The sequence below is a fragment of the Passer domesticus genome, chromosome 24 (assembly GCF_036417665.1).
Source record: "Passer domesticus isolate bPasDom1 chromosome 24, bPasDom1.hap1, whole genome shotgun sequence".
NCBI classification, from domain to species: Eukaryota; Metazoa; Chordata; class Aves; order Passeriformes; family Passeridae; genus Passer; species Passer domesticus.
The window spans coordinates 6,613,642-6,636,959 of NC_087497.1; the positions used below are offsets into that span (position 1 = coordinate 6,613,642).

Below are 23,318 nucleotides of genomic sequence, written 5' to 3' on the forward strand. Positions count from 1 at the left end.
TCCGTGAAAAAAATAATACCAGAGGAAAAGCACAGGCAAACAGGTGAAAGGAGATGGTCCCACAGGGCAGGGGGGTCCCACTCAGCTCCCCAGGCAGCGAGGGGGGCTCAGGGCAGCCCTGTGTCCAGCAGGATTTAACAACATCACCTTGGAGCACAGAGAGATCCCCAGCACCAACCCATGGCACTGCATCTCCAGCCCAGAGGACCCCATGGATATTTCAGGAAAGGATGAGATCTGCCCACCCAAACACAGCTCTGACATCAGGGTCTACCAGGCAGCAGCACCCCTCGCTTTGATTTTAAGTCAAAAATCGAGAAAAAGGGAAAAACCAGCATCTCCCAGGCCAAGCTCCCCAGGACAGCCCCAGAACCCCCTCCTGGGATGGGGGGGTCACTGGGGGTCCCTGCACAGCCCCAGGGACCCTCAGGAAAACCTCATGATGTCTCCATCCACGCAGCCTGGAAAGCACCACCCAGCGTTCTTCCTCTTCCTCACCCACCCTGCGGCTTCCCCCTCCGAGACACGTGGCACAGGGTGGCACAAGGCACAGGGTGACACAAGGCACAGGGTGACACAAGGCACGGGGGGACACAAGGCACAGGGCCACACAAGTGCCACCTCCCCGTGCCCCACGCCGTCCCCAGGCCACCGAAAGGAACCAGGTGCCAAAACCCACCCGTAGGCTGAGCCACATCCCCCCTCACTCCCCATCCCACCCGGCTCCAGCCTTGGCACGGCCTCCAGGAGCCCCGGAGCTGCCCCCTGTGTTGATCCCACTCATTTCTGGAAGGATTTTCCTTCAGCAGCCCCCTCCGGAGCCGCGGAGCCGCGTCCCTTCCCAGCTCCGGGGTGCAGCAGCGTGTCCCGGTACTGACCGATGCAGCACATCCGGCACACCAGGCAGGCGCTGAGCCGCCTCTTGTCCCGGGACAGGATCCGCCTCTCCATGGCCCCAGCCCGGCCACCTGCCCGAGGCTCTCGAGGCTCCGTCCGGCCGAGCGGGACCCGGCGGGTGTGGAGGGATGAGGGATGAGTTCTGTGCTCTGAGTTCTGTGCTCCGTGCTCCGTGCCACAGCTCCTCCCACAGAGCCGCTTCCTAGCCGCGGTGTCCCCGGCGAGGCGCGCAGCGGCCGCTCCCCCTCCGCGGCATCGCCGCCGACCTCTCACCGCCGCCGGCTCCGCCAAACCCTCCCCGGCCCGGCAGAGCGGTCTGGAACTCTCCCGGCAGCCAAGGAGCTGCTGCTCCCCCGGCACGCCGGGATGGAGCGGCGCCGAGCCCGGCGGGAGCGGGATGCTGGTCCCGCAGAGCTGGTCCCGCCGAGCCGGGACCAGCCTTGTTTTTCCTCCTCTCGTTTCCCAGGGACAATGCCGGGCTGTTCCCCGCTGCCCCAGCCGTGTCCCGGTCCCAGCGCCGGAGCGGGGACGCGGCCCCGCTCGGAACGCGGGCAGATAACGGGGCCGCCTTATCACCGCCTCCCTTCCTCTACTCTAAATATAACCCCTGCACCCCTCCGCCGGCTGCTGCCCCGGCCTGGAGGGCAGGAGGAGCCGCGGTCCTGCCTCGGGGAGGTGGGAGCGCGTCCCCGAGCACGGCACGGGGACAGAGGGATGGCACCATGGATGGCACCGGGGACAGTCGGCAGCCAGCCGCCTCCAGCGCTGCGCCCCAGAAGTGCCCGCAGCCCCAAGGCTCCTCCACGACATCCCTCTTCCCATGTCCTTCCTCCGTTTTTTGGGGTTTTTTTGCCCTGGCTCACCTCCTTCGGGTGGTTCCCGGGCTCTAACCAGATGAAACCTCCCCAGCCCCGGGCCCGTGCTATCAGCTGAGCTAATAATAATGCTGGTTACTGCTTACTAACAATATTAAGGCATTGCAAGCTTATCTCTGCCCAGCTAATCTTGACCAGAGTCACCCCGACAAGTAACTTGTTGCAATCCCCCCACCCCATGCTCGTCCTCTCCCTGGTCTAGCAGAGGTTTGCTGGCCCCAGCCACCAAAAACCACCTTGTCACCAGCCAGGGACATTCAGCAGAGGCACGGCAGGCAGGTGGGGCAGGGACAGAGGGAAGATTGCAGGGAAAAGGAAAGGAAAATCTGTCCCACTCCAAAGACAAGCTAGTGGCAGGAAAAGGGAGAGCAGAGCCTCGGGTCCCTCACACACAGGGCATGGAGAAGGGCTGGTGGCAGTGACCCAGGGAGCATCAGCAGCAGAGAGCAGGAACAGGATCACACGTGCTTTAATTCCCTCCCCATTCCCTCTTCTGACATTGCTCACCAGAGCTCAGCTCACTGCCTCCCCAAAAATGGGGATCCCAAAGGAACGGGGACACTGTGGCACAAATCCCCCACAGAGCCTCGAGGGGCATTGGTGGCTGCTCAAGGGGAAGGTGAGGCCTGGGGGTTTTCCTTTGATCTTGAAAGGAAACAGGGAAAACCATCCTGCCCCACAGCTGCTGAGGCATCGGCTGAGCATGGAAAGAAAAACTCCCACTCCCCATCCTGCTGGACCTCAGCATCCCCAGGCACTTTCCATGGTCACGGGGGTGGCTCCCACTGGTGCTGGGTGCCAGAGACTCCCCCCAGCACCACCACAACGCCCTGCACAGACAATTCCCTCCCCATCTGCCTGCAGCAGCCTCTGTGCTGGCTGCCCCAACACGTCCGGCCAGGAGCTGCTGCTCCCCCCCAATCTCTCCTCCACCATCACCAGCCTTGCTCGCTGTCACACTCCATCCCCGTGTGCCTCCTCCTGCCCCAGGCTGCTGCCAGAGTCCAGCCCCAGCCCCAGGAACCAGCAGGATAAAAGGTGCCTGGCCAGGCAGCATCCCCAGTCCCAACCCTGCCTTGGCACCCTCCATCCCACCGACACCCGGTGCCCCCTGGCACGGCCCTTTGCCATCCTTGGGAAGGAACCAGGGGGTTTTGTGCTGCCCACCAGCTCCTGGAATAAAGTTGGGAAGTGGCTCCCAAACTTCCTCCTGCTGTTAAACCCAAAGGAACACAGGAGACATCAGACAGGGCACTGATCTCACAGAGATCTCTAGGATCTCTCCAAGCCCACGCCCAGAGTGAAAGTGGGATTAAAAAAGAGCCAACCATGGCCTAAAGGAGGGGTTGGTTACTTTAAAAAGCCCAAACTCCAAGTTTTTAAGCACTGAAACCCAGAGTTTTCCCTTCAAAAGAAGCAAAGAATGAGAATGTGCAGGGGGCTTTTTGAACCTGGCACTTTTGACAGGGGGGGATATGCAAAAAAATCTGGCTGGCTGAGGAGCACAAGGTATTTAAAACATGCTGGCTGCCAACTTGAGAGCTGACATAATCCATCATGACAACAGAGCCAACAGGGCAGGATTTACAGACAGAGCCTTTCACCCGGGGAGAGGAAACGGAGCCTGATTCAGCCTGGAAGAATGCACAAGAGATACCTGTGGTGGAAAAGTATCCAACACCCAGATATTTAATGAGGGAGACACCCGAGACGTGGTGATGCAAAGGAGAGCAGGGCAGATGCTCAGCAGAGCTGGCTGAGCGTCACAGAGCAAAAAACCTGCTGCAGAATGATCCTGGTCTTCCAGGACTGGGCTTTACCTGCCCTTTTCTGGGAAAAAGCAGTGAAAAAAAAAAAAGGCTTTGGATGTACTTGCTGCTTGCAACACTGACTGCAGGTTTTTTTAAAAAAAGGGGTGGATTTGAGGGTGGGGGGAACATCCCTCCAAGCAGGATGAAGCAGCAGGTCAGCATGAGGAAGAGATAATTGGGAAACTTCCAAAAGGCCCCCAAATGGAGCCAAGAACACCCTGGACAACACTGCCCACCATGGAGATTAAGTAAGTGGGCAGGTCAGCAGGAGGAACTGCAGCGAGGCTGGGCTCAGTGGGTGACAGGGTGCATTCTGCATGGCATTTGTGCAACTCCCTCTCGGCCTCCCTCTCCTCCAGTAGCTCAGAGGGAGAAAGGAAGAAGCGGATCCCAAAGCAGCGTCCAGGGAAAAGTCTGCGCGCGCTGCTCAGTCCCGCCCCTTTGCATGGAAAAAAGGGAAAGAAAAGAGGGAATCGGTCACGGAGCAGGGAAAGGGTCCCATGCCGAGGCACCGGCGAGAACAAGCAGGGCTGGAAAGAAAGAGAGCGAGGAATCAAAACAAACAAATCCCAGGGGGAAGAGGTCGGGCCGGGGAAGGCGTTACGGAGCCCTGGTCTGGGGCCTGGAGCTATCCCACACCCCTGTAACGAATCCTTGCCCTCCTTGAGCAGTCATGTGCGGGCCCTATTTTGGGAAACTGAGGCAGGGTCAGCCCCAGCTGCCTGGAGAGGCCGTGCCAGCTCCGGGAGAAGCTCCCGGGGCCGTGTCTCGCCGGTGCTGGGAGCTGACGGAGACGCCGCTGTCACGGACAGGGGTGGGAGCCACCGGGGCAGAAGAGAAGGCAGAACCCCAGCCACGTGTCGTGAGAGTGTGCCAGACAAAAAGCAGCCTCATCCCCCTTCATCCCACCCGCCCCCAGCCCCACACAGGCCGGGAATGGGTGCTGAGGCCAAATTCAAGCTCTCAAACCTCCGTCCCCCTCCCCATTTGGGTTCAGAGCCCACTGGGCGCTCCCCGCTGTTGCCGTGTCCTCCTCCCTCCTCCCCAGAGCCACGCCTGTCCCTGCCGCTGCCACGGCTCCTGGGGAGGGACAACAAGCCGTGCCCCGGTCCTGCCGGCCATCTTAGCGCTCCGTGCCCCCCCGGCACCCCCACAATCCCTGCCCTACCTTCCCTGCTCCGGCTCCTCCAGTACAGGACGCCGGCGATGCCCAGGACGTGGCTCAGGACAAAGGCAGCGGGTGGCAGATAGGAGCTCTCGGAGAGAGGCATCGCTTCCTATTCCCGGCCCTTCATCCCAAGCCTGCCTCCGACTTTCTTTCTCCTGCTGGAGCCCGGCATTGCCGGGAGGGTGAGGGGATGGATGGATGGACAGACGGATGGACGGGGGCTGAGCCGCTGCCTGCAGAAACTTCCAAAACTTCCTGCGTGCGCCCCTGCCCGCAGCTGGCCGCGTCCTGCGGCGTCCCCGGAGCTGGCAGGGCTTGGGGACTGGGAGATTTGGGAGCTCCAAGAGGGGGCGGGTAAAGGGAGAAAAGCGAGCGTCAGGCCGCCTCAAACATCTTTCCTCGGAGCTCTGGCGGCCAAACTTCGTCCTCCTTTCCCCCCCCCTCCTTCCCTTCCCCGCTCGGTGGGGAGAGACGTCATCTCCTCAATATCCATTCCCAGCCCCGCCGGGAAGGAGCCGCAGCCCAGGGGATATCGGCGGCGGCAGCTGCCGGGGAGGCACGGCCGCAACGTCCCCGAACTCACGGGGGGGTTTGGGACAGGCATAAAAGCTCAGTGTCACCCCCCCCGCCGACGGGTGACAGTCAGCAGCGTCCCCTGCCAGCAGGCAGCCGGAGGTGCCAAGGAGGCAGCGCTTCCAGGGGCTCCCGGGGTACTCGGGATGGAGCCAGCAGTGCCTGCCCGCAGGAAACTGCCCAGCAAGGGGCTGAAAGCAACGGTGACAAAATTTGGCCTTCTGGGTGTTGAGGACCACAAGCATATCCCCACCACCCTCCCTGGATGCTCTAATAATGTAAGGTCACCCCGCCGTGAGGAAACACCCCAAAAGACGCTCCAAGACCAGAGCTTTGTGCACCTCCCCACCCTTCCCGTGGCTGGGTGTCCTGCCTGCCCCCAGCACGGCAGTCGGTGCAGCCCAGCCCCGTTCACTAACGGTTTGCACCGTGGTGTTGGGTGTTACTCGGGGTTTCGGTTCTGCTCGGAAACGCTTCCGCTGCCGGCGGTGCCAGGAACGGCGCGGGGAAACCGAGAGCAGCCCGGCCCCTCCGCCCTCGTAACCACAAGGCAACGGGCTGGGGGGCTCCCACAAAGCCTGGATTGATCCCACAGCCCCTCACAGCGCTGCCGGCTCCAGGGGAGAAAGCGGCTCTTGGATAGAGGTTGCAGGGAATTAAAGGCGCGTTTCTCGCTGGTTCTGTCTCGCCAGGGCTCAGACAAGAGGGGGTTGTTCTGCTGGGGCTCAGGGGAGCTGCTCAGGTGAGGGGGGCACAGAGCAGAGCTGCAGAGCATCAGCCTGGCTCAGGATGTACTGGTGGGAGAGGCAGGAATCCCAGCTCAGGATTTACTGCCCAGGAGATGCAGCATCAGATGCCATCGCACAACTCCTGCTCCACGCTTGGGAAACCCCAGGGTTCCATCCAGGTGCAAACAGAAATTTATGTTATGTTTACAACCCTGAGCAGTTCCCCAAACCCAACAGCCACCAGCTAGTCAGGCACACAAAGAAAACCATATCAAGCAAAACCTGATAGACCCAAACAGTGTCTGAAACATTCCAAAGCCTGGCACAGTTTGTCCAGAGCAGCTGTGGCTGCCCCTGGATCCCTGGCAGTGTCCAAGGCCAGGCTGGACAGGGCTTGGAGCAGCCTGGGATGGTGGAAGGTGTCCCTGCCCATGGCAGGGGGGATGGAATGAGATGATCTTTAAGGTCCTTCCATCCAGCCATCCCATGATCCCACAATTGCACCGTTCCCTGGGGTTCCTGCAGCCCCCACATCTTTTGGGACCACGAGATGGGTGATAAAAAATACAGAATTACCCCGGGGCTCGGCGCTGTTGCAATATATTCTCCAGAGCTCCATCCCTGCCTGGATGAAAAATATCCTGGCATAGTTTTCCTCCAAAGACGTCTGCTTTCTGTTAAAGCTGCAGCAGGAATGACCCACCACGAGGCAGGCACGAGGCCACCATAAATGGGCCCGTGGTCCAACCTGAGAGGGGCAAAGAGCCTCCTGCAAGGCAGAGGGGAGCTGGTGACGTGCTGGAGCTGGGATGTGCCAGAGCAGAAGGGTGCAGGAGGCAGGAGCTGGTTCCCCAATCCCCTCACCCAGCTGCAGCCATGGGGGCTCAGCTGCTCTTGGGCTTCCTGGGTGTTTCCTGCACAGAGGGATTGACCAAATGCACTGAGTGCTGCCAGCTGCTCCAGCTGGAGAAGGCTTTGGGTGAAATAAATTCTTAAAATATATATAATTGTATGTAAATATATGTTTTGATTTCTTTTTATGCATATAAATAGAATTTGATGGAATCGTAGAATGCCCTGACTTGGAAAAGACCCACAAGAATCACCAAGACCAACTTTTGAATATATTTATATCAATACATCCCTCTGCTGCATCAAGGCACCCTGGGGATTCCTGTGATCCCAAATTCCTCCAGCTCACTTTAACACCATCACCCCGCTTTCCTTTCCCCACTGCAGGAAGCTGACAGGGCAGGAAGGAGGGGGCTGACCCGGGGTGTCAGGAGCCAACGTCGGGTTTTGGGATGACTCTGCCAGGCTCTGGGGACCACCCAGCCCCGGATGCAGCCACCAGCCCCCACACCCCCCCCGCCTGCCATGGCAACCACCCCGAGCACCCAAAACACTAACAGCTCATTTTTAGTTCCTTGCAAGGCGGCTTTGCCCAGAAAGGAAAGGGGGGGGAGAGGACCCATCTCCCGCCCGCGCAGGAATCTGGGGAGGGGAGAGGCCCTGCCCTCCCTCAGCGGGGTCCCCACCTTGCAGGGCACCCCCTTTGTTCCACAGGCTGCTCGGGGCAGCACTTTGCACCACCCAGAACGGTGAGACCCCAGCACTGCCCCCAGCTGGGTTTAGGGCTCCCCACAGGGTACCCCACGGGGCAGCTGGGGGGACGTGGATCCTGAGCCCCTCTGCTCCTGCCCGGAGCTGAGTCATGCCAAGCTTTGGGTGTCCTGGGCTGTTCCTCCCCCCTGCATGTGCCTCCCCAGTGAGTAATGCTCAGGCGACAGGGATCAGCTCCCAGCTCAGCTCCCGGCTCTGCCATCTCCTTATATGACCGGAGGAGCTGCCGGGCAGCGCCACACAGGAGCCGGGCACAGCCCCGTGTGCTGGCACCACTCAGGGCACGGAGGCACCCTGGCATCGCTGCGGGCAAAGCCTCCGGGGTGCTCCTTCACCCCCTGGCTGCTGTGGCCTCGCAGAAGGCAGCAAAAGGCCCGTGAGCTCGGGGCAGGGCTGCGTGTCCCAGCGCGGGGAGATGGCAGCCAGGTGGCACTGTGGAAACGCTGGAGTGGGCATGGCTGTGGCAGAGGCAGAGCTGGCACCCGGCAGCACTGAGCTAGCAGGAAGCATGGCTCCGGGGCTCTGCCTGCACCCCCATGTGCCCGGGTGGGTGAGGGTGCTGCCAGTGCCCCCCAGCCTAGCCCAGCAAAGCCCCCCCATTGCCTGCAGCAGGAAAAACTGGACATGGGAGCAGCTGGGAGCGCCCTGGAGGGTTGCTCTGCCCCAAAGGGCCAGCAGGGTCACCCCACCGTGCCCACGTGGCACCCCGGTTCCCACAGCAGCTAAAGGGCCTGCCCAGCAGCAGTGCTGAGCACACACAAACTCATGACTGCAGGACAGGAGCCAGGTTTCCTGCCGTGCTTCCTCAGCACAGCTTTTCCCCTTTCTGTTGTTTTTTCCCTCCTTTCTGGGAGCTTTAGGGGCAAACCTCAGTCAGCTATGGCAGTGCTGAAAATCAGCCAGGAGGGGAAGGAGAGCCCAGGTTTTGGATCATCTGGTAAATGAAAGACAGCCTCACCCAGGGGCTGGTGGGTCCAGGAGTCTGTCTGGGCTTCCACGGGGGCACAGGGCTGGAACAAACACAGCTCCCAACCCTTCACCAGGGCACGGAGCACATGCCCAGCTGAGATCATCCCCCTTCCCATCACTGCTCCTCCACAGCATCACGCCCTCCTGGCAAACCACAGCAAAGGCAGCTGCGGACAGACAGACAGACAGACAGCTCAGCAAGACGCTTCCTGGCTGCCGCACGTGCCAGGGCACCCCGTAGTGCCGGCAAGCACGGGCAGCGCCCTGCCGGGGTGCGGAGCCCCGCTCCACCCTGCCCGCGGCGCCAGCAGCCTTGGGAAAGGGAAGCCAGAACAAAGATGACGTTTCTTCTGAGCCGGGCTATTAAAAACAAGGTGGAACGAGGCAGGCCACAGCTCCCGACGCTGCTCGGCTCCAGCGCCCCGTCCCCTCCTGCTGCCGGTGAATCACCCAGTGCCCGAGCGTGTGCGGGCACAGCCGGCCGCTGGCACAGCGGGCACATTCCCCACCTTCAGCGTTTCCTTCTGGCTTTCATCATCCCCCGGCGGCCACATTCCTGCTGGGATGGATGGGGGAAAGCCCGCGGGGGTCCCGTGTGGTCCCTGGGCTTCGGCACCCAACTGCAGTGTGACAAAAATTGGGATTATGGGAAGTGTCAGACAGCAAAGCTCCTGTGGCCCTGGAAAACCGAGGTCCCCAGCACAGGGGTTTGTGCAAATAGGGATTTTGGCTCTGATTATCCCTCCTCATTTACACAGGAATAGCGGGAGCTCGAGCTGGGGTTCATCTGGATTAACCAGAGCAGCTCCATCCCAGCCAGGGCTGGGGGTTGTTCTGCACCAGCCCCCCCAGTCTGCACCGTGAGGGCAGCACAAGTCAATATTTGCCTGCAAATGTCTCACAGAGGAGCTTCCAAAGGTCAGCAAAACAAGGGGAGAGAGAAGGGGCTGGGAGGAAACCTTGGAACCCTCCCCAGGCACCATCAGTGGTAAAATCAGAACTGAGCAAAAGGAAGCTCTGGTGATAAGAACAGAGATGTTCCCTTTTCCAGCAGACGTCTGGGCACCAAAATTAGAATAATATCTTTTAAAAAAGACAAGACTTCCCTTCCCACAGCAGGGCTGGCAGTGCTGCACTGGGGGGGACGTGGAAAGCCCCCCTTGCTGTGGGGTGTGAAGGTGCAGGGCAGGGATAAGGAGGTTCCAGGCAAGGCTGGAAGCAAACATCATTCCTGTGGCTTTCATCCTGCAATGGCAAACAGCTGAGCTGGACAGCCACCTGCTCACGACTTCATCATTCCCCAGCAGCATGAACTCCTGCTGCCAGGCTGGAGGGCAAATCCCCCAGCACACCAGCAGTTATGGGGTCTACAGGAATGTGACATCCCAAAGGGGGCCACCCAAAGGGACCAGCTCTGGTGAGATGGACAGAGCCAAGAGGAGAACCCAGGGCCTCCAGAACCTCAAAAATAACTCAAGAGGAGACTGCTCCCTGCACAGCAGGATCAGGAAGAGGCTCCCACATTTCCTGCAGGAAGTTGGCATTCCCTTCCTTTCCTTGGTGGGGCTCACTCACTTTTTGGTGCCCCAGATTCAGCACTGCTCCTGGGGCATCCAGAGCCAGCAGCACTTCCACCCCTCCATGCATCCCCCAGAGTGACCCCAGCTCCCTGTGCCCCTGACACTGATCCCTGCCCACAAAGCCAGCCTGGACACATCTCACTGTGACTCTCCCCAGCACTGCCTGGCCTTTGGAACCCTCCCTGAGCCGGGAGCGAGCGTCACCCTGGAGGGGGGTGACCTCACCAGCATGACAAACCTCCCTCCATCCGCCCTCCAAGGCTGCTGGGATCCTGCTGACACAGCAGCTCAGGCATTATTTCATCGCTTCCCACTTCTGGGAAGGCTCCCGTGGCTCCTCACCCCTCCGAGGACGCTGGCAGCGCCTGCTCGATGAGTGATGCCACAAAATTCACGGCCACGCAACCCCGGAGAGCACCGAACCCCAGAGCTGGCACGGACTGGGGGCATGGTCCTGCACGGGCAGGGCAGGAGGGAACAGGGACAGCCACTGGGGGCACAGATCAAAGCTGAACGGAGAGACTGGAGCCAGCCTGGATGCACTGGGAAACGCTGGGTGATAGGGGAGAGGTGAGGATGGGCATGCAAAGGGAAAGAACACCAAAGGGAAAGAACAGGGACAGGCACTGGGGACACAGATCAAAGCTGAACGGAGAGATTGGAGCCAGCCTGGATGCACTGGGAAACGCTGGGTGAGAGGGGAGAGGTGAGGATGGGGATGCCAAGGGAAGGAACAGCAAAGGGAAAGAACAAAGGTCTCCCGGCAGCAAACAGCACGGGCTCTTCGGGAGGGAGCACCACCAGCCCTGGGCAGAGGAAGGCTTGCTCGCACACCCACGTGCAAGAGGACACACCACACACGTCTGCACGCCTTCCCAGGGGCCTGTGCTGACACGAGAGGTGGCTCCTTTCCCAGGCTGGGGGAGGAGGAGGAAGGCGATGCCATCTCTGGGTCCCTCCCTGCCCCTCCGGCCACGGGGACACCTCCACAGAGCCTCTGGATAAACACCCGCTCCAGAATTCCCAGCACACCCCGGCAGAGCGGGGAGAAAGCCATGAAAACAAACCCCAAAAACCCCCCAGCAGGAGATTTGATAGAAACCCAGGCAGAGGGGAGAGCAACCCAAATCCCAAATCCTGCTCCTGCTGCCTGCACAGCAGCACCAGGAGCACCCTGAATGCTGGGAAAATCCCCCAAAAACGAAGTGAGAGGCAGACCCCGCTGTGCTGGGGCCGCAGAGCTGCTCGCCAAGCCCAGGGAGAGCCGTGGGGAGCTGGATGGGAGTGGAGGCACCGGGATCATCCCCGGCAGCTCGAGTCCAAGCTTTGCACTTCCCACAGCAGCGGCTTAGGGAGCAGGGAAGCCGGGGGCGGAGGGATGGCCGGCATCAAAACTCCTTTTCTGCCAGCTAACAAAAGAGCCGGTGTCTCGGCAGAGAGGCTCGTTATTCCAACGCCAAGCAGAGGCTGCTTGGCAGCGGGGGAAACAGGGAAATGTTGGGCTAGTGGGAACTGGCTGAGCTTTGTTTGGGGGCTGCTGTGTTTGCACAGGCTCCACACAATGGGGGCGTTGGGGCCAGGGGGGTCAGGGCTGGGCTGCCCCTGGGTATGGCCACCAGCTCGGCTGAACTTGTGCTGCTGCCCACAAATAAAGCACAGAGGTCACTGCCCAAGGTGCTGTTAGGAAGTTGTGGGTCCCCCCTTTTTTCTGCCTGCAGCTCCCCAGGTGTGCCCCAAAAGGCAGCTCAGGGTCTCCCCACCCCGGCCACGCTGCCAACACGAGGATGGCGGTGGTGGAGCTGGAGATGTGCAAAGCCTCCTCTGAGAAATGGAGGTCAAAGAGAAGGAAGCAGCCGATTCCCTCCTTTTCCTCTGCAGATGGAGGGCAGGCAGCAACCTTGAGCCCTGATCTCATTAGCTGTCCCAAACTAAGCAGTGTGAAACCTGATTAACGCCGGGCGGGAGAAGGAGCGGCGGCTTGCTCTGCCAGCCAGCCCCAGCACCCTGCCTCTGGAGGGGGGTCTGAGGAGCACAGCACCCACAGCTGCCCCCACAAAGCACCCAGGACCTGGTTCTGGTCCTTCCAACCTCGGTCACACCCCAGGTCACGGCTGTGCTGTGCCCTGGAGTGATGCTTCATCCCAGCTGCTCCCGCCAGCTCCCGGCCAGTTGGCCTTGGCGTGCAGCAGCACAGAGAAATGTAGGATTAAAAAAAAAGGGGGAGGCAGGAGCCCAAAACTTCTGTTCCCTAGAGACCTGCTCTCCTGCAGAGAAACTTAATCCCTGTTAAAAAGCAAATGAAATAATCCAGTTGCTAACACTGCTCTGGCCGCTCCGTTCAAGCCCCGGATCCGCCGGACCCCTCCAGCCTGGCCCAAGCCCAGCAGATTCCCTCAGCAGGGCTGAGCCGGACCTTTCTGGGGCCAAAACCATCCCTGGCACCACAAAGCAGTGGTGGGAAAGCTGTAAATCAGCAGAGATCCTCAGTAAGGGCACAGCCTGTGAGTGTCCCTGCCTGGCAGGGCTGCCCATGGGACACCGGGTGGCCGTGCTGGACGTGTCCCCCACCCTTCCCCAGGAGACACCAGCCCCATCCTCCTCTTCACAAGGACACAGGGCTGGCAGAACTCATGCTGGAGGAGCCAAAACTCACCAGGGCCTCCACCCAGGGAAGATGTTGGTCCTGGAGCTCTTATCACACCCGGCCACCTTGGGCGGCCCCGTCTGCTCCTCGCGGAAGCCACCACATGATGGGACGAAGGCAAACAGTGACAAGGGGACAGGCTGTGGCACCACTCCAGCACCACGGCACACAGCAGGGCAGGATGCTGCTCCTGCCTCCTGCTCTGACCCCACACATCCCTCAGGCAGCAGAGCCAGCACCTAACACCCAAATCCCTCCTTTTGAACAGCAGAAACTCAGCGGAGCTGCAAAATTCCTCACTGCGGGCACATGAGCCACGGTGAGGGGAACAGGAACAAGCATGGACCCACTCCTTGGTCACAGGGGAAAATCTGAGCCCGCTTCCCCTGGGGAAAGCACGTGGCAGCTCCAAGGTCAGATGGAGCCAGATTAGCTGGCAGTGCACGGACAGGGCCGAGGAGATGCCAGGTTTGAGCCGGCTACCAAGTAAACAACAAAACTCCTCAGAAAGCGAAACCAGCCGGCCTCGTGCTTGCTGGTAAAATTAACCCAGCAATACATTTGTAATCTAATGGGTTTCCTCAGCCAAGCCCAAAGGATCTGGTCATCTCGGGGCCGTGACCGACGCTGCCCTGGGAAACTCAAGATGGAAACTGTGTGGAAAGTCTGGGTGACCCCACACCCACCGGGGCAGGGTCCCCCCTGGAGCAGCATCCTTTGTCCCCAGCATGGAGACAGGGATCTGGCAGGGCCCCCCAGCCCCATCCCAGCTGGGGGCACTGGGATGCTCTCCAAGCCCCTTGGAGGGCTGACAGGGATGGATGCTGGCACGGAGCCGGGGGTCAGGGGCCTGGACTTACACACACGAGCATTTACATATGAAACACTCCCAGCTCCAATATCCGCTGCTGCCTCCACCTCCCCGGGGAGATGAATAGAGATGAGGGGGGAGAAGGGAAAAGAAACCTCTCCAGCAATAAAACCTTGTTTTCCTCCAGCTCTGGCCAGCCCTGTAGCTCAAGGGCAGGCTGGGCTGGCTGTTCTCAGTGCTGGGAGCACACTTAGATCCATGGCAATGGCAAACAGGGACAGCAGGATGCACGGCACAGCATCCCCACGCCAGAGAGCACCACGGAGCCAAACATTCCCTGTGGGCACCCCTTTTGTGCTTGGATGCACTGGGAAGCCCCCCAGCAGTGTGGAAGGGCTCAAACTGTGCTGGTTCAAGCAGTGTTTGGCCTCCTCCAAGCACAGAATCCCAGACTGGTTTGGTTGGAAGGGACCTTAAAGGCCATTTCACCCCCATGGGCAGGAACACCTTCCACCAGACCAGGCTGGACACCTCCAGCCTCCACCCATTGAATTAAAGCCACAAAGGGCTATGGCAAACACAGCTGGTGACAGACAAAGTCGTCATAACTGGGTCTAGAGGCAGCAAAACAGACCAAAACCCACAGACTGGGCTGCTCAGGGCCGCGCCACCCGCGTTTCCACGTCCTTGTTCCGGGCTCGCGGGAACGGAAAGTGCCACGAGCTCTGGGATGTGGGAGCCAACACTTCTGGCTGAGCTCTGGGCAGCACCTGGAGAGGGGAAGGCTGCCAGCTCAGCTCCTGCAGGCAGTCACCTTGTAAACACGATTAATAATGTCATCTTGGCTCCCTGCACCTCGCTCGCGCGGGCACGACGGGAACTCGCCGAGCTGCAGCTGGAAACAGGGCTGGAAAACTCCATGGGAGAGCTTCTGCAGCAGCCCCAAAACACAGAGTGGGGCTCAATGGCACCCCAACCCCACACCCAAAGCCAGCACCCATCCCTGCTGCGGCTGCCAAGGGGCTGGAGGTGGAAGGGCCAGAGCCAGCCACCACCCTGGCACTCCCAGCCAGCACACGGCAGCTCAGGGCTCCTTTCACATTGATTCCCAGTGCCAGCTGCAGCGAGGCTCAGGAAAAATGTATGATGGACACCACGGCAGCACAAGAAAGTGAATTATATTCCTCCCAGACTCGATAACTCAGGGCAGCTGTCAGCACAGAGCTGTGGGATTAACCCTTCGCAGCAGCGGTGGCAGCACGGGAGGGTGGGGACACTGCCAGCCCGCTGGTGACAACTCCCTTGGCTCCCTGCTAAATTAAACATGGAATTGATTCACCTTTGTTATACAATGGGATCAGCTGGTAAAGCCCAGCCGAGGCCTTGCTGTAAAAAGGGGCAAGTCAATGACAGCATTGTTGATGACAGGCGATGGCATTCCAGGTGCCTTCTGTTCTCCTCTCCTCTCCTTCTAGCAGAACTCCTGCAGCAGGATGAGGCTGGCTGGGAATTCCAGAGGAAAAAGCTCCTCTGACAGTAGGGAGGGTAAAAAAAATCGAGAAAGAAAGGGGAGAAAAAGCATTCTCAAAGCACCAGGTAAGCCGAGCTGCTCTCCCGCAGCCCTGGCTCGCTGCTTGTGACAGTGGGACAACGGCTGCGTGCCTCCAGCCACCTGCCAGGGGCCAGCCCGGCACGATCGGGTGTCCCAGCTGGCTCTCCAGGGACAGCCTGAGAGGCAGGAGAGGGCAGAGCACTGAGAAAGAGCTTTAGAAAGAAGGGAAATGGGAAAACAGCAATGTGCAGCCGGGTGCCACCGCGCACCCGCAGCCACGCGGCGCAAACGCGCTCAGCAGAGCCCGTGGGGACAGCAGCCTGCTCTCCCCCAGAGCAGGAATCTGAGCTCAATTCCTTCCCCAGCTGTTCTTGTGCTCCTTTGTGCCCAGCTCCAAACCCAAGAAGAGGACAAAAGAGGGAAGTGAAGGCCTGGAAGCAGCACCCCTCCCCGGCAGCTCCTCCTGGCCGTGCCGCGAGCGCCGGATCCGCCTGATCGGGGATCGATGACAGATGGTGGCACCCATCTGCTCAGCCTCCCCCTGCCACGGGGCACAAATACCTCTCAGGGTGCCGAGTCCATCCAGGAACTTCTTGTACTTCTCCAAGTTCATCTTCCAGCCGAACACACCCGCCCTGCTCAGCTGGGTGGCATCGGGGCACCCAGCAGCTCCAGCCACTGTCCCCAGCTCAGCATTCCTGCTGGACTCCTCTCCGTCGCCCTTTGACCACTGGCAGTGTTTCCTTATTTGATGAAAGCCTCCCAGGGCTGAGGCCACCCCCCTTTTTGCAAATGAGCCCAGCAACTGCCCTGAACCACCAGGGCCCCCCGGCATCCCTCATCCCACCCCTCCACGCCGGGGCTTTCAGGGATTGTGTGTCCCGGGGATATTTCCAGCAAGGAGCGTGTTCGAGGGAATTGGGAGGGGAAAGGAAAAAAACCAATGGGATTTAAGGCGAGGAAAACGCAGGCAGGGGCAGATGGGCTCCCATCCTTGTGGGAAAAGCCACCCTGGTGACTGACACCAGGCTGACAGTCTGGGAGAAGCCATCAGAAAAGTGCCATAAAATGTTGGAAAAATGGGCCAGGTGAGGCCCAGGAGCAGATGGGGAGCAGATCCCTCCTGTCTCTGCCCCCCGACACTCGCCACATGCTCGCCTCGCCCTGGCTGCAAGGGGCTTACAAAGCTGAAAAGGAGATTTGCTGGTTTTAAAGGAATTTTTGGCAGCAGGAACCAGCCCAGAGCGATCCAAGTGCCCAACCTGCTCATTGCTGCCCTTCAGCAGGACTGGTGTCCACCAGGCACAGACCAGGACTTCTGTTCAATCAAATAATAAAGGCAATAATGACAATGATAATTATAATAATATAATCATCATCAGTAGTGTTGAAACGTGCTGTCATGGAGGTGGATCCTGCTCTCCCCATTCCCTCTCTGGAAAGATCCCAGCAGATTGAGCAAGACCCACCACCCGGTGCAGGATCATCCTGCCTGGGCTCCCACACACATCTGAGCTTTGCCACAGGAAGAGGAGAGAAACAGAGAAAGGATGTGCTGCAGGAGCCAAATCACACCCCAAAAACCAGGGGGGAAGCTCCCTGAAACTCAGGGTAGCAGGGAGATTCCTTCATCCACGGGCATGAATCCCTGGCTCCTTCACTGTTTGGGAGATGCATCCCCAGAGCAAATCACATCCCATGGCAAATTATCCATAAAAATACAAACAAAACCAAAATAATCATGGAAGCAACCCTGTGTCCACCTCCTCCACAGCTCCAGGACAGACAGACACTTCTCCAGGGACAGACACACACCGGGGGTATCACTTTGCATGGTGAGCACAGCAAACCCAGCAGGCCAGTTGCTGCTTGTGCCCGTGACAGCTGGGAACCAGGGAGCCAAAATTCCCTCAGGGAGCTCCCAGTTGGAAAGAGGGGCAGTGCTGAGGTGCCTCCTCCACATTTGGGTTACCCCAGCACCCTCTGCACCCCGGGGGATGGAGGTGACATCCTCAGCTCCAGCGAGGAGCTGATCCAGGAGCTGATCCATCCATCTCCACCAGGGAGTGGCCACATGAAGAGGCTGGATTTAGGAGCTGGAGGTGCCTGGTGCCCTCTGCATCCCTGGGCCATTCCCAGCCATCCCCCCGCGCCCGCCGGCAGCGCCGGCAGCGGAATCAAAGTTGTTGGGAGAAGCCAAGTTGTCACCACTAAAAATAGCACAATGGAATTTTCCTCTAAAGGAAGGAAAAAAAAAAGGAAAAAAAAAAAATCCTGATCCTTGCTGACAAAGGGGTTGTGAGAAGGAAGGGTGGGAACAGCCCCGTGGAGGGGACATGAGGGGACATCAGGTCCTTCCTCTCCAACACTCCCAAAGAGGCACGGAGAGCTGAGCCCATCACGGGGGGACAGTGAGATCCCACCTGATTTATCCCCATCCTTCCCTTCCTGGCAAAGGGGAGAGCCCAACCCCTCCAGGATGGCCACAGGACACAGCAAGCAGGCAGCAAAATGAGAACAGGAGGAGGGAGATGGGGGAATTCACCCCAGAACCCTCCGAGCTCCCCCAAACCCTGCCTGGATGGGGAGAAGGACACCTCCCTCCTCCAGCCCCGAGGGGGTTAATGGCAAGCGGGTCTGACGCCACCAGATCCCATCCCCAAGCATCCCAGCTCCTCTCCCCTCTGCCGGGAACGCCAGGAATTCCTGGAGGAGGGAGGATCGCTCCAGCTGGCTCCGCCAGCACACAGAGACTGGGGGGGAGCCAGGGCAGCCCCCAGCTCCCGAAACATCCAGGAATCCCAGATCTCCCAGCACAGCAACTGCCCTCCCAGCAGGAACGAGAAGCATCCCAAACAGCTGAAATATCCCCCAGGGTGAAATATTCCTCCCAGGAAGAAATATGCCCCAGGAAGAAATATCCCCCCAGGATGAAATATCCCCCCAGGATGAAATATCCCTCCCAAAGGTGAAATATCCCCCAAGATGAAATATCCCCCTCAGGGTGAAATATCCCCCAGGATGAAATATTCCCCAGGATGAAATATCCCCCCAAGATGAAATATCCCCCCCAGGCAGCAGCATCTGGAGCCACCTGCACTGAAACCTCCCGTGCCACCCCTGATGTCCCCAGCGCCATCACCCCGGAGCTGGGGGGATGCTGGGACACCTCAGCAGCCCCAGGAGAGGGGATGGGGCCGTTCAAGCCATGCCAAGGATGATGCCAGAGCCAGGGAATGGATCCTGGACACGCCTGGGGTGCAGGTGGATTTATTTAGGGACAGCCTTAGGGCTGCACTGTCACCGCCCTGGCGAGCCCCCAGCGGGGTCACAGGGACAGCCAGGGCCACACCAGCTGTCCCCAACGTCACTGGGGTGGCAAATGAACACGCCTGAAGCACGGGGTGGCGCATGGGGGCACTAATTAATGCTCATTAGCTGGCGGGCAGAGCGGGACCACCATGCTGGGAAGATATCCCGACCCCATCCCACACGGAAAGGAGTCGCTCCCACAGGATTTACCAGGAGCAAAACTGCCCAAGGTCAGCTGGAATCTCCCAGCCAAGGCAGCCCTTGTATACAGTTTCCTGCAGGGAAAAATAAGCTGCTGGCAGAAGCATTTCTGTAGGGTCACCACGGGCCCGAATAACGATTAATAAAAACCAAGATGAGTCCCAGCCTGACAGGACACAAAAATCCCACTGGGATCAAGGCACAGCTTGGTGGCTGTGCAGAGTGGGGTGGGTGGCTGGGGGGAGTAAGGGCAGAGCAAGAGATTTGGAGAAGGAGCTGGTTGCAATCCCAGCCACGCCAGGATTACACCCCCGACCTGGGCAGGGGTCCCAGCAGAGCTTGAGGAATGGGAAAAGGCTCCCAGCAGAGCTCAAGGTGGGCAAAACAGAAGCTGGGAGAGAACACAGCCCACGCAGGTGCTGCAGAGGTGCAAAACACAGCACTCATCACCTGTGGGAGGCTGGAAAAGCTTCAACAGCATCATTAAAAAAAACCACTCATTTGTGCAGAGGAGGGCAGGCAGGGCAGGCTGGGCTCAGGGGAGGGAAACAGGGCTCAACAGGAAATGAAAAATGGAAATGCAGGCTTGTCACGCACAGGAAAACAACAAAATAAACACAATTGTGGCCTCGCAGCGCCCGGAGCTGGCTGGCTCAGAGCACTGATAAACACTGGGTGACACAGGGACACTCCAGGCACGGAGAGGACACGGCTGCAGGGACAGGAGAGGAGCTGCAGGAGACCTGTCCCACCTCTGCAGGCAGCTGAGGGCCACAGGGAGCTGCAGCCCATCCTGCCGGGAGCAGCATCCTGCTTCTCACCCGGAATCTCCCGAACCATCTTGGCCAAGAGCCCCCTCTTCCAGGAACCCCTGGGCTTATCTGACCCACGAGCAGGACACTCAGACCACATCCCAGGACTCATTTCACCCTGCCCAGGGCCAAACACAGCCCAAATCTGATCACTCAGCCTCCTGCCCCACCCCACATCCCCGTGGGAAGCCCAGGCTGGAGGATCCCCCTCCCCGGCCCCCAGCCGGGTGAGATCCATCCAGACACATCGCAAGAACTTGGAAGTGAAACTTCCCAGCTCGTTAACACAAGCATCCTCCGTGCAGGGAATTTCCTTGGCAGCTTCCCTCTGCAAGCTGGAGGCTGTTTAACCCCCCCAGACCCCCCAGACAGGGCAGTGCTGAGAGATTAAATCTGGAGTTTCCCCGGAGAAAGAGCGGCTGGAAGGAGAGGCAGATCTCAAGGACAGCATCCAGCAGGGATGAGGGGTGTGCTGGGCAGAGCAGCTCCCTGCCCCAGCCCTGCTCCCGCAGCCTCCCTGGGATGGGATGGGATGGGATGGGATGGGATGGGATGGGATGGGATGGGATGGGATGGGATGGGATGGGATGGGATGGGAATGGGATGGGATGGGATGGGAATGGGATGGGAATGGGATGGGAATGGGATGGGAATGGGATGGGAATGGGATGGGAATGGGATGGGATGGGGATGGGAATGGGATGGGAAAGGTGTGAGCAAGCAGGGCTGAGGAGAGGAGGCGGTTTGCGGGTCCTGCCCATGGACCTGGCAGGGCTCACCCCCTGCCCGGGGGCACAGCACGGCTGACCAGCCCCAGCAGTCAGAGCTCCAGCTGTGGCCCCGCTGCTGGCCCCATCCCAGGCGTGGCAGCACCGCCTCTCCCCAGGGCAGAGATTGCCTCACCTGCCTGGAACCCTCAGCTGCTAAGATCCGGCCCCAGCACGGCACAGACGCCCTGTGCCACAGGCAGATTTTATGAAAAATCCTTTTGCCAGGATCTTTTCTCCTGAGAAGCCGGGAAGCTCCAGCTTCTCCAGGTTTTGCTGCTTTGGAGTGTGATTTGGAGAATTGTTTACCCAGCACGTGAAATTGTTTTTAGTTGATGACCAATGACAGCCACCTGTGTCGGGGCTGTGAGTGGTCACAAGGTTTTGTTATTCATTCTATTCCTTCCCTTTCGAGTCTTCTGATGGATCCTTTCTTTCTATTCTTTTTAGTATAGTTTTAGTATAGCATTTAATATAATATAATGTCATAATATAATAAATCAGCCTTCTAAAACATGGAGTCAAGATTCTCATCTCTTCCCCCTCGTCCTGGGACCCACAAACACAACCACAGCCCTGGGCACGGCAGAGCCATGGAGAGGATTGGGAAGGGCTGGATTATTGGAGCTCAGGGAGTGAGGTTCCTTCCAGGGCTTCCCTGTGCTGCTCCCAGCTGCTCCGAGCATCCTCCTGCCACCCACCCCACGGCTGTGCTGGCCCCGCTGCTGCAGCCAGCAGAGAAACACTGCCCCGTGCAGGAACCTGCCACATGGTCCAGCAGGGCTCACAGCCCCTCTGTGCAGGAGTCTGGAGCTGGATCCAGAGATTTCAGCACGGACCAGCTCCTTCTGCCCACCCCCAGCTCCAGCACAGCCTCTCCCTGCAGCAAGACAGGAGGAACTGGAACCTGCAGCACCCTGCTGCTCCCACAGCCTGGATTTATCCATTCCAGACCCATAAAAAAGGCACTTATCACCAGGGTATTCAAACAACGGTGTTAAGACACTTCAAATTTAAATAAAACCTCTTGGTTTACTTCCCTCTGGGAGGCTCCTTGCCACTGGCTTCAGCCAGGGTATGTCCAGAGCAGTCTAAACTTAGCTGACACAGCCTGGAAGGAGGTTGGCTCAGACCCAGCAGACGGAGGTCAAAGACTCCAGTCTCGCCCCGGAGCATGAGCCGGGAAGGAAAAGGCTCCACGGGAACGCAGAGCTGAGCAGGGCAGGCAGGGAACAGCCCCAGCCTTTCCAAAGGCTGCTGAGAGGAGATCAAAGCCTCCCGGCACAGCCCCGCTCGCGCCCCGGTGCCAGCCAGGTACAGGGTGAGGCCACCTCACACCCACCCCCTGCCCTCCCAGGGGATCTTCTCACCACGTGGGGAGGAGGAAAAGCAGCCAAGAGCGGCAGGAGCTGTGAGAGCAGGGCTCAGCCACGGTTCTGGGTCACCAGCAGGGCACCAGGACATCGCCGCGGCTGGTCCCGGGGATGCCCGCGGGATGGTGGGAGGCTCACGCCCCTGTGCCAGGCAATCCCAGCCCGGGGGGCACCACGGGGCCTTGGCACGGGGATGGCTGCACGCAGAGAGCCAGCCAGGCCAGGCGGGGTGGGTCCTGTCACCTGCAATGCCACCAGCCCCGTTTCTCTGCTGGCCACAACAAACCCAGCAAAGCGGCTCCTTGCACCCACCCCGGACAGCCAGGGCTGCCCCCGGCTCCTGCCACCTCCCTGAGCCCCCTTCTGCCTCAGGTCCTCTCCCCCCATGCCAGAGGAGCCACACAAACCCCCCCAAAGTCAGGGTTATTCACCCAACGCTGGAAAATCCCTTGGCCCCCAGCCCAGCTTCCCCCCACACTTGCTCCAGCCAGGGACTCTCCGCTCCAGAAGCAGAACTTGGCCAGCCCTTCTCCCGAGGGATGAAGGGGAAGAAGGGCTTCCTCTCCCCCGGCGAGGAGTCACCAGCCCCAGCAGTGATCTCACAGGCCACGGAGGCCTCGTGCAGCCCGCTCAGCAGCAGCCAGAGCGAGGTTGATCCCCGTGGGATGGCTCTCCCAGCAAGCCCTGGCACCAAGAGGCGGCTGCACCCGCGAGAGCTGCTTGGCTCCAGCAACAAGGCACCTCCGAGTGCTCAGACACCTCCAGGTGCCTTTGTAGCGGCACAACACCAGCCACAAGTGGGAAAAAATGAGGTTCTTCAGAGATGGGCACGGCCAGGAATGCCACCCACCACCAGTCCCAACGGGAATGAATCCTGCCTGATTCATACAAGGGTCCCCCACCTCTCCTGCCCAGCCTGAGGTGTCCTCCAGTCCTTGGGAGGTTGTTCCCTCCCTAAATGAAGGCAGTTTACTCAGCCAGGGCGACAAACCACCTTGTGCTGTCCCAGTCCAAACAAGCCAGGCCACGTGCCGGGCACCACGGAGCAGGCGGGGACAGCGCCGGGAGCGGGGAAAAGCTTTTGAGGTGCCACAGCTCCAGGTGTTCTACCCCCAACCCCAAAAAAACCCAGTTAATTACGAGAAAGAAAGGATTTCACCAGGATTGATTAGTTAATGTTTACAGCACTGAGAGCAGGGGAAGCATGACCTGTGCTCTGAGCTTGGCAGAGCCGCCGGCACCCTTGAGCTGCCGGGGGCTGCTCGGCTCGGGGCCACGCTTTCCACCCGAGGGTCAGCACCCCAAAACACGACAGGAGGCTGCCATGGCAATGGAGAGGGGCCTCGGATCAGGGTGACAGAGTCAGCCCAGACCCCAAAAGAGAGGTGCCCAGAAAGCTCCACCAGCAGCATCACCCCCGCGCCGACGCCGTCATTCCCGGCAGGTCCCGGCATGCGCCACGGCACGGGGATGAGGCAAGAGGGGCTGGAATCCCCACGGGGAGCCGGCCTGCTGGCCTCCACTGGGCCACACAGGCGAAGGTGGCGGCACTGGGGGCCTGTGAATGTGGGAACTGGGGTTCTCTGCAGACGGGACAACCCCGAGCACGCCGAAAGACGCGA

The 23,318-nt window shown here is 59.7% G+C and overlaps 1 protein-coding gene across 9 annotated transcripts in view; it reads right to left on the reverse strand.

Moving 5' to 3' along the window:
• Positions 1-23,318, reverse strand: part of MACF1 (microtubule actin crosslinking factor 1) — a 139,499-nt gene that overhangs the window by 107,725 nt on the left and 8,456 nt on the right. For 2 of the 9 annotated variants that reach the window (XM_064398305.1, XM_064398300.1), the window contains exon 1: positions 4,752-4,869. The exons of the other annotated variants lie outside the window; for them this stretch is intronic. In XM_064398305.1, the coding sequence (XP_064254375.1) occupies positions 4,752-4,854 (103 nt within the window). In that variant the 5' untranslated portion in view covers positions 4,855-4,869. Of the gene's footprint in view, positions 1-4,751; positions 4,870-23,318 lie in introns of those variants that run through there. 9 annotated transcript variants of the gene reach the window in all.